This window comes from Petromyzon marinus, chromosome 14, assembly GCF_048934315.1.
Source record: "Petromyzon marinus isolate PM22_M1 ecotype Great Lakes invasive population chromosome 14, UKy_Petmar_22M1.pri1.0, whole genome shotgun sequence".
Classification (NCBI taxonomy): Eukaryota; Metazoa; Chordata; class Hyperoartia; order Petromyzontiformes; family Petromyzontidae; genus Petromyzon; species Petromyzon marinus.
This window is the reverse complement of record NC_133680.1, coordinates 7,359,666-7,370,229: the sequence shown is the minus strand read 5'-3', so window position 1 is coordinate 7,370,229 and position 10,564 is coordinate 7,359,666. Positions and strand designations below refer to the sequence as shown.

Here is a 10,564-nt window from a genome sequence, read left to right as displayed (position 1 = left end):
TGAACTGGGCGTTTGAAACGGGACGAGCGATGCACAGCGCTATTATTCCTCTGCCAGGCGTGCTGTGATCTGTGTGTGTGTGTTTCCCGAGGAATTGCGCAATGCTATATTTGGGACGCGTGGGTGTTTCTATAATCAGACCACTAACAAGCCAGCATGCGGTAATTCGGCCCAGATACAGCCCTAAAAATAGGAGCTCTAAAGCGTGACGACTGGTGGGTGGTAGAAATGAGGAGGTGTTAAACAAACGCTTTACGTGCTTTCAAGAATACTACATGCCGTGGAATAACAATAAATAACAGTGACAAAGAACTGCACGCATTTTCTTCAGTTTAAAATGTACCATTATGGATTAGAAATAATTTCGGTACGGTATGTTTTGTGTGTGACACAGTGTGTATTAAATGTGACTATTGATACCTCCCCCCCCCGCGCCCCTTTAAAAGAGTAATCCATAAACGATCAATTTTCAGTGGCTCTCACTTATTACTGCCGAAAACTCTGCGTTACTGCAGTGTTCATTTTCTGCCAGTAGATAGAAGCAGGGAGCACATTGAAGCGTCACTGCACGCAAGCCTGAAGGATTGTTCTGGTACTCTATACTGTCTGGTTCTTTCGGTAAAGTCACGTAGGTATAAAATAAAATAAATTAAATCACGACAGCAAGATTTTTTTTTTGCTGTGGGTTTTCCCACCTGATGATGATTGCTTGTGTTGCCATCGAAACGTCGTGATTTAATTCAATTTATTTTATACCTACGTGACTTTACCGAAAGAACCGAAGAGTATGTATGGATCACTGCAGTCACGAAAACTTCAAATCTGGGTTGTTTTGGCTTCCTCTTCGACGCTGATCAGACGCCTTGGAAGTGGTGGGTGTACCAACACTTTGCCCCACCACACGCGACCTACCGATTGATTGACTGTGGTGCACACATTCACACTGCTGCGTGGACACAGACTGGGGGGGGGAGGGATTTGAATGAACTTGCACCATCATTTTAGCTGCAAATAGAGCGGGCGACCTCTGGATTGCAACTCCAGTGTGCTAACCATTACACCTCGGCAGCATGTCTGGTTCTTTGACACTCTGCACACACAAAAAACGCGACTGTCTAAGCAAAAGCTTACTCTCGCCAAATTTCCCATTCATATTATTTTCCAAAAGTGAAGCAATAACTTCCTCTGTTCCGGCTAGCAAATGGCTTGTAAGAGCTTTGTTTAGCCAATCTAAAGTTCGTGTTGCATCGCATATTAAAGCTTCAGAACATCTGCATGGCTAAGAGGAACATGAAATCGCACCAGTATCGTATGTGGTATAATTCAATCACAGCGAGTTATGGAGAGACATCACCGACCTATAAATCTGAGTTGGAGCTATGTTACTCGATCATCCATCTCGTGGTGGGCAGTGTTGTCTTTTGTGATTCAGGTAAACACTATAAAGCAGTCGACTGGTGGCAATTCCTTGAGTCCGAACCAAGAACACTCTCAAGAGTCTGGTAGTGGAGTCTTTACAAAGCTAGCGCTACGTTTGGCACACCCATAAAAACTAAACTTATAAATGTTTAAAACATCATTTTTACCAGGTAAGGCCCACTGAGCTATACTGTATACCTCTTTTTCAGAAGCGACCTGGTCACAAATGATTGCTCAACGAAGTGGCTTATCACGTGTAATTTTTTTAAATAGCAACCAAATAATCTGAACGCGTGTTTCTAAATGTGCAGGGAAAAACTGGAGGACCCTGATTAAAAAAAAAATCCACGTGACCACGGAGAAAACATGCAAACTGAAAATATACAGGGTCGGCATTAAAACCACAACCTCCTGTGGACCAGGCGAGGTATTTAACATTTCACCATCGTGGCACCGCTATTTATGGTGCAGGCTGTGGGAGCACTTTTGTGAGCACGTCCACCGAGGAGATGGAGCGACGAGAACAGCTCATGTGCACGTGCTGGATCGATTGTTGTATCCCAGGATGATGAAAGGTGGCGGTGGCTCAGGGAGGCCCTTCAGCAGTCGATTGATCATGGCTGATGATGATTACGGTTATTTTGAATGATTTAGTCTTGCCTTCGCGCGCTATTGTGTACAACACGTGTATTCGTTTACTTTATATGAATCATATCTGTAATTGGTTTAACTGTGGTTTTCATTATGTATGATTACGTGGTGGTGGTGGTGGTTTGAGGAGGTGGTAGTGGTTTGATTGGGCGTTCATCCAGCAATGGATTGACCATGGGTGATGATGATGATGAGTGACACTCAGCTTGGCTCTGGACCTCAGTCACAGTCATTTATGTCCGTGAAATACAAGGTGCTCCCAAAACATGTTTAACACTCATATGGGACTATCGTTTTTAATGGAAAAAGAACGTACAATACACCACTCACATGATAACAAATGTAACGTTAATAGCTTCAAAAAGTCAAAGAGTCTCCACTTGTTCGCCATCGTTGCCAACGCGTGGCCTGGAATCGTCTCCAGGCGGTCTGCAGAGCCCGTGGGCGCATTTCTTGTGGTGTTGTTGAAAATTCTCGGAAGTGTTAACATTTTTTTTGGAAGCACCCTGTATTGCGCAAGTTATAAATGGCATTCTTAACACGACGATGTGTGCACTGCATATACCTCCTTGTTGTCACACGTGTGTCCGAAAGTCGCACGAATAATTCACTTGTCTGGCTATAGACATCTGATAACAGAGGTTCGCTCGAAGAGCCTCCAGTCTCAGCGAAGAGCGCAATATAAGCTGACAGAAGTAAGAAAGTGTTCCCTCTCATCCTGGCAGGTATCATTTTAGCTCGGCAACGTGCGCACGTATTTGTGTTAAATATCAGACCCGTGTTCGCGTGTTAAAATGAAAGTGATTATGGTAATGTTCTTCGTATCTAAATGTGTAAAAAAAAAGCTGCTGTGAATGTAACAGGTGATAAACGATTGCACAAACGTGTAACGAAAATGCATATCGTTCGCCAATATTTCACAAAATAGTGACAAGAGCTTAAACGCATTATAGAGCAATCTCCTTGCTGAGAGATGTGAATAACCTCATTGTCCATGATTATGGTCAGCCTTTGTCCATTGAACGAGGATCAAAAATTAACTTTGAACAAGATGCCTGAAATAAGGTGATTGTCAACACATTGCATTGCAAACCTTGTCGCTGCTTTTCACTGGAAAACATCCGGTGCAAAATGTCCTGATGAATCCAAATGTCACCGCTTAACTCGAGTTTTGAAAGAGAATAAATACATAGTTCTGCTGAAATGTCCCTGAACGTAACGGTATTTTGGCGTGTCATTGTGCGAGGATGGAATGCATTTGGAGACATTCGTAAATTGCGAGCAGATATTTCCAATTTTACATTTTTGCAAATGCTTCGAGCAGACATTTGTGGTGGTTTTCGCTGTCTGTGAGTGAAAGCAGATTTAGATAATAATAATAATTTACTATAAAGCACCTTTCACCCACAGATCACATTGCACTCTACAACACAGACACACACACATGCAGGCTTACACCAATACAATCTAACCCCAACAGAAAGGGTTCAACAAATAGAAAGAGCCCTTACAAATAAGTGTGTCTTACGGCGCACTTATTTTAGCGATGTGATGTCCTGAATTTGTCACAAAAGTGTAATTTCAAAAGCTAAATTAATGTATTGTTGCATACATTTTAACAGTCGCTTGTTAAGCACATATGGAGTATCGTCGTTATTACTCCTACTCTTATTATACTGAAGAACTCTTCTTATCTGTGGTGATATGGGGAACAAACATTGTACATTTTCATCCGCGCGATGTTATCCACGAATTTGCTCAATTTATCAGTGACAAAAACAATATTGGATAAATAGCACAGAATAGGTTTAATTTGTCAATTGAATTTTGTTTTTATCCGTGAAACAATTTAGCAATGCAGGATGGCAAAAAGGTGGAGAATTGCGGATAATAGGAGAGAAAAGGGGTACGGTTAATAGGAGTATTTGTGGACCCTCCTGTGGATAATGAGTTGTGTATTATGGTTGCGGATAAGAGGAGATCTGTAATACATCACGCTGTAAACTTAATCAATGTACAACGCACTTTTACATGTACAACATATGATTAGACTGTATTTAATTTCGGTTTATTGTGAGATGAATTAAGTACACCTTCAAAAAATATATAGAAACAAAAGCAATCGTCCATTAAAAGCTGTAATTATAACATGAAGCAGCCACAAAGCAAAGGTGATGTTTTCCATTTCATGGACAATAAATACATTTTGGCTGCAAAACAATTCAGAGATCTATAATTGCAGCTGCACGACGGTAGAACAGACAGCATCACTAAAATCCACGTGAAAATGTATTCTGTTTTGAGTCGATAATGAGTTGCGAATACATCTCTCGGTTTACACTTTACAATGACCTTTTGACCTTGCTGCTCTCGTCCCTTGATGTGACATTTTTTACGTCTGCGGGAAAGTTCAGCCAATGGAAGACTCGATCTCATTTGTGTTTTTTTTTCTCCAAGGGAAAACAGGTGAAGGCCAGAGTCAGCACCTTTATCTTTTTTCACATTGTTACTATAAATGTAATGCAATTGCAGCCAATGGTGACTTCGGCATTGCTATGGTTACGTATGCCTTGCATTCTCCCTCTTCCGTGTGGCTGATGTAGATGCAGGGAAACCGATACAATACCAGGTGGTCAAGCCAGATGACCACGTAAGCAGCAGCAGAATGTGTCCGCTGTGATTTCTCATTCGTATTTGTGGATCGGGCATTGCATCGTTATATGTCGTGTGGTCTGTTTCTGGATGATCACAGTTGCACACTGGAGATATTTTTTTTGTAATGTTTCATTTGAGCATCAGGTAGTATCCCCATCTGTCATGGTTTGTGCTGATGCGAGTTCGGGTGTACCATGAGCTCCAATGCCTTGTGTATTGCATTCACAGAGGTGTCAGTTGTAAGTGTTTTTGACATTTTTTCTGAGGACTGTATTTGAAAAAAGGAAAATAAAATATCTGCAGTTATATTTTGTAAAAAAAATAATACACCTGTTAACGACAGGGTTAAAATATGAAGAAAATATAATGCAGTTATATTTTTGTATTGAACTACCAATTGATCGGCGTTTCGTGTATGGTGGGGTAAAGTGTGGCCACTCCTGCCTCTTGTTGTTGTCCTACCCTCCGATGAGCACGGTTGGATACGCACGGTGCGAAAGAAGTGCAACATATATACATGCATTACAAGACGTCTGGCTAGTTTGGAAGATTAGGCCAAAATATTTCTCGAGAGGCAGGTTTCCAAAGTTTACTCTGGTTGAGGCCCTTCCAACAGCAGTGGTATGAGCCAGAAAATTCCGGGCTTCACCATTTCCTAAAATACTGCCACAATCCTGTCATTAGGTAAATGCAATTAACTGCAAAACATATACTGTATATATTTTTCTGCATGATATAAATCTACCAGGTAGAAAAACGAATGATGTTAATAAACAAAGACATCAATAATGATCATCCTAGTTAAATACATTAGAGCGTGCCAGATATTCAATTATCTGTGCAGTTGCTGTGGAATCATAATTACACACGTTTTGTTTTATTAATTAAAAAAGCGACAGGTTTCCTTTGAACAAATGAATAAGGAAAAAAAAAGTGCGTAATATCATTAGCAATTTTTTTTTCCCTTTTTTTAAAATTTAACACTCGAGGAAATGAGACGTAAAAAAAAGTCAAATCAGAAATGGAACCCCCCGAAGCCAGCATTTGCATTTCAGCGGTTGAATGCATTTTGCTCCTCGCGTAAGGCAACGCACTGGGAGCACACGTGGTACATACCGTAGGTCTCTTGTGTTTTTTTTTCTCGTATCGTGAGAGCATTCTTCTCAAAGCCGGTGATCCCTGAAACGCAAAGGCCGTACATCGACGAGGGAGCACTCAAACGGTAAGAAACCAAAAAAAAAAACTATCTACCTTCTTTCACATAAATAAAAGATTGCATACACTACATATGTCGTACATCATCTGAGTTGTTTGTCACAACTGTGTACGCTTAATGTTTTGGATTATAAATAATGTTAAAAGAGATAAATACTTGCATACCTATTTGTATTTGCGCGGTGCTATGTCCATTGACTGTTGTGATATCATTCGTTCAAAGGGAGTTAATTTGTACGTACAGAGTAAACGTTGTTACACATGGCATGCTCGTATATCACGAGCAGATATTAACGCAGTTACAGTGTAAATTGATAGAATGAGCGACTAAATTATTACGTGGATGACATAAAAGCAATGCTTTTTCAAGTGAGCAAATAAAAAAATTACATTAACAATGTATACTCTTTGGTTCTTTCCGTAAAGTCACGTAGGTTTAGAATAAAATAAATTAAATCACGACGTTTCGGGTGCAACACAAGCGCCCGAAACGTCGTGATTTAATTTATTTTATTTTATACCTACGTGACTTTACCGAAAGAACCAAAGAGTATGGATCCCTGCAGTCACGAAAACTTCAAATCTAGATTAACAATGTAGATCATAAATGTATTCTAGTATGTTCTGTTTTACATCTTCACATGATTTGTGGAGAAAATTGCACTTTCACATTTGTAATTCATTCAATGTACAAACACACTATTGTGTTGTCACGCAGAGAGATTAATATTGGTGATAAGTGGCAAGCTGTCAATTAACGTGTCTTGTACACAGGAGTCGTGGGTTCGATCCCGACCCTGACGCCTGTATTTTTGGAGTCTGCGTGTCTCTCTCCCCGTGGTCGCGTAGATTTTTCTCCGGGTCCTCCGGATTTTCCCCCTCCACATTTAGGAACATGCGTTTAGAGAGTTTGGCTAGTATAAATGTACACGCGAAAAGCCACTTCGTTGAGCTAAAATGTGTGGCCAGGTCGCCTCTGGAAAAGAGCTATATGTTCAGTGAGTCTTACATGATCAAAAAAAATAGTTTAATTGTTTAGTTTATGTTCATAACTCAGCCGTGCGAGTAACAGCAAGTGTGCACTGTTCTATTAACACATTTCACCATGGCTCATGTTACGTTTAAATGCTTTTTTGTGTGTTAATATGGACACATTTTTGATTGACATTGGCAGGAAAAGAAATGTCCCTGAATTATTGTACAAACGCCACGATTCAACAAAACCACTCCAAGCCAGAAGACATCGTGGGCTTCGTCCCAGAGATTGAGAACGTTCATTTGCGATCGGCGTTGGCTTTTGGCTGCGTTCTGATCTTTCTGGTCGGCGTTCCGGGAAACATCGTCCTGCTCGCCGCCCTGCGAGAGAGCATCCGGAGCAGAGACGGCGACACCGTCACCTCCGTCACGAGCGTCTTGATATTCAACATCACCGCCTCGGACCTCGTCCTCCTGCTCTACGTCATCCCCTTGTTCTCGCTGCACTTCGTCCTCTGCAGCTGGACCTTCGGGCCGCTCGTTTGCACCGCCTTCAAGGTCGCGTCGCACATCAGCATGAGCGTGAGCTTCTACAGCATGGTCTGCCTGTCCGTCGTGCGCTACGTCGCCGTGGTGCACCCCATCCTCGCGCGGCTCGTGCGCTACAACCACGCGCTGATGCTCTGCGCCATCATCTGGCTGGCCACCTTGGGCTTGAGCACCCCCCGCTGGGTCTACAGCCGCGTCGTCGGCGTGGGCACGCGCAGCGTCTGCGCGCTGGTCATGGACGAGAGGGAGAGGCTGCTCTTCGACGTGGCACTGAACACCGTCGGGTTTATCCCGGCCGTCGCCGTCATGGTCTTCTGCTACTCGAGGATCGTGCGCACCTTGTGGAGGCGAGGGGACATGATACGCAACAACCAGGCGAGCCTTCTGTTTAACCGCCAGGCCACGACTATGACGCTGGTGGCCTTGATAGCTTTCAGCCTGCTGTGCATTCCCATGCTGGTTTACATGCTCTGCCAGGCAAAGTTGTTCACCAACAACTTGGATTACGCCATCGTCAATCAAGTTTCAATTGTCCTCTGTTACACCAACAGCTGCATCAACCCAGTCATATACTTCTCTTTCTCCGGGCAGTTCCGCTTAGCTCTCAAGAAAGTTTTAAGGAATTGCCATTCTGAGCAAAATTTGCAAAACAATGGTTTGCCTCGAAACACAGCAGATATGCATAATGTCTGTATTTTGACGTCGTTTAGAACAATTGGAAATTCGTGATTGAGGTTGAAGTGTCCCAACTTGGTCAGAATCCGAAATTATATTGACGTGCGTGAGTTTTTCAAAGCATAATTTGTATTCTGCTGTCATAGCATTTGTGAGATCACCCAGGACTTTTGAGGTAGTGGCTGTGGACATGGCTCCAGTTGAGGATGCACATGAGCGGGTGGCACAATTTTACTTTGCAGAGAAGAGACGTTAGCTGCTATTCCTAACCCGTGTCTGTAAAGGTGTTCGAGATGGATGGGTACAGATACTGGCGGAGCCAGTGGGGGAGGGGGGGGGGGTGGCACGTGCCCCCCCAATGATCCGATCGAAATCCCTAATTTTGATCGGATCATTGGGGTTTATTAATAATAAATCGGCATTTTGCGACCCCCACTGCCACTGTGTAGCATATTATTACGTGCCAAGGACTCTATGAGATGATAGGACAATAGTCTGAGTCCATAATTGGCAATAAGTAAGGAAAAGCAGTTATAAGCGACTCAGAATTGTGCACAGTTGCATATACAGTATGCGACTTCCCTGAAGGCATTCACCTTCAGCGAGCGCGATGCTTATCACACACGGTTCGAATTCGACCTTCGATCGATGGCTAAGTCATCGCCGTACACGCGTCAAATAAAAAGCAAGGGACAAGTCCTTACTAACTCCTATTATTTTTCATTGGTGGAGGAATTGCCCCCCCTACCTGAAAATCCTGGCTCCGCCATTGGGTGCATTGGTCGGATTTGTGAACATCTATTGGAAATGAGTTATACCACCGTGCACAAATCCTGCACTGTGTGTGGGCGGTTAATTTGTCGGGACAGATATGTGACATTATGTAATTGTTGGTTATTTTGCTAGTAAATTTTAAATTTCATAGCTTCGTTTTTAAACTGTTTCTTTTCCAGCATAACATTGGTGATGCACAATACAAAGTAACAGTGTTTTATTTAAGAGCCAAACAACATATATTTTGTTCATGTGTATGATCTTCTTTGGTTCTTTCGGTAAAGTCACGTAGAATGAGAATAAAATAATAAATTGATAAAATAAAATAACACAATAATATTCTCACGACGTTTCGGCCACAACACAAGCGGCTTTCATCAGGTGAAGGGACGAGACTGTCTGGTAGGACAGCGCTGGAGTGAAAGAGCCACGTTCAGATCACGACCTTTAAACTGTGTGAGAGGAAACAAAGCACCTTGACAAAGGAATTAGCATATAATTTAGCATTGAAATGGCTGAGTGATTAGCTTGTGACTGGTCACAGAAATAGCTATGTTAAAAGTTAAAGCATACACATCCGCAGAGGCACCCCTTGACAAAGGAATTAGCATAGAATTTAGCATTGAAATAGCTAAGTTAAGGCATACACATCCGCAGAGGCACCCCTTGACAAAGGAATTAGCATAGAATTTAGCATTGAAATAGCTGAGTGATTAGCTTGTAACTGGTCACAGAAATAGCTACGTTAAAGTCAGAGCATACACATTCACCGAGGCACTTAGTACAAATCAAACAGGAGAATTTAGCATTGAAATAACTAGGCGAATTTAGCATTGAAATAACTGAGTGATTAGCTAGTGACTGGTCACAGAAATGACTATGTTGAAGTCAAGGCCTACACATCTGAGCTATTCACAGTACTATATAGTGAACCAATAAGCTACCAACAATAAGTCGTTATATATATCAATGCTATATGATAATGATAGTTTAGGTAATTTCTTTATGTTTTCAGAACTGCAGTTCATGTAAATATGTAAACATTGAATCATGTGCAATTGATATATTTTTTATTTTGTCTGCAATAAGGTTTAATTTAAAACTGTACGCTGTGATATGCCTTATTGGGTTCGAAGTACCTAAAACTGCACTAAAGTGAATGCCGATGTTTTTTCATATCCACGTGGCAAGTTTACGTTCATATGCAGGAATTTAACTAAGGCTGTCCAGTATTTGTCAGTTCTAATTGAGTACACACAGCAATTGTCAATTCTCACCACCTCTTTAGGACCCCTTTGCGAAAACGGTACTCTGGATCCCATTCAAATAATCAGGAGTAATACTTCTTCCCATATTTATCTCCCCACGTAAAAAATGTAATTTTAAAAGTAATTTTTACACATTTTGTGGACCATGTTTCGTGTGGCTGGTGGGACGTGTTTAAAAAAAAACAGGTTTTTGAGTGCTGTGTTGGGACAGTGATCGTTCCATATCTTACAAAAAGGCGACCGTTAAAAGTAAGTAAATCAGCGCATTGAAATAGGAGAGAGACGTACGCCGTATTTAATTTTAAAACAAAATATAACTTTCGTAACATTATTTTTCTTTCCGTGTGATATCTATCAATGGTTTACCCACATTATTTACACGT

At 41.7% G+C, this 10,564-nt stretch overlaps 1 protein-coding gene across 1 annotated transcript; it reads left to right on the top strand.

Annotated features, from left to right (window-relative positions):
* The first annotated feature begins 57 nt into the window (after nt 1-57).
* Nucleotides 58-9,063, top strand: LOC116942365 (galanin receptor 2a-like). The gene is made up of 2 exons (XM_032954171.2): nt 58-5,947; nt 7,115-9,063. The coding sequence occupies exon 2, from the start codon at nt 7,123-7,125 to the stop codon at nt 8,191-8,193; it is 1,071 nt and encodes a 356-aa protein (XP_032810062.1). The 5' UTR covers nt 58-5,947; nt 7,115-7,122; the 3' UTR covers nt 8,194-9,063.
* The last annotated feature ends 1,501 nt before the right edge of the window (nt 9,064-10,564 follow it).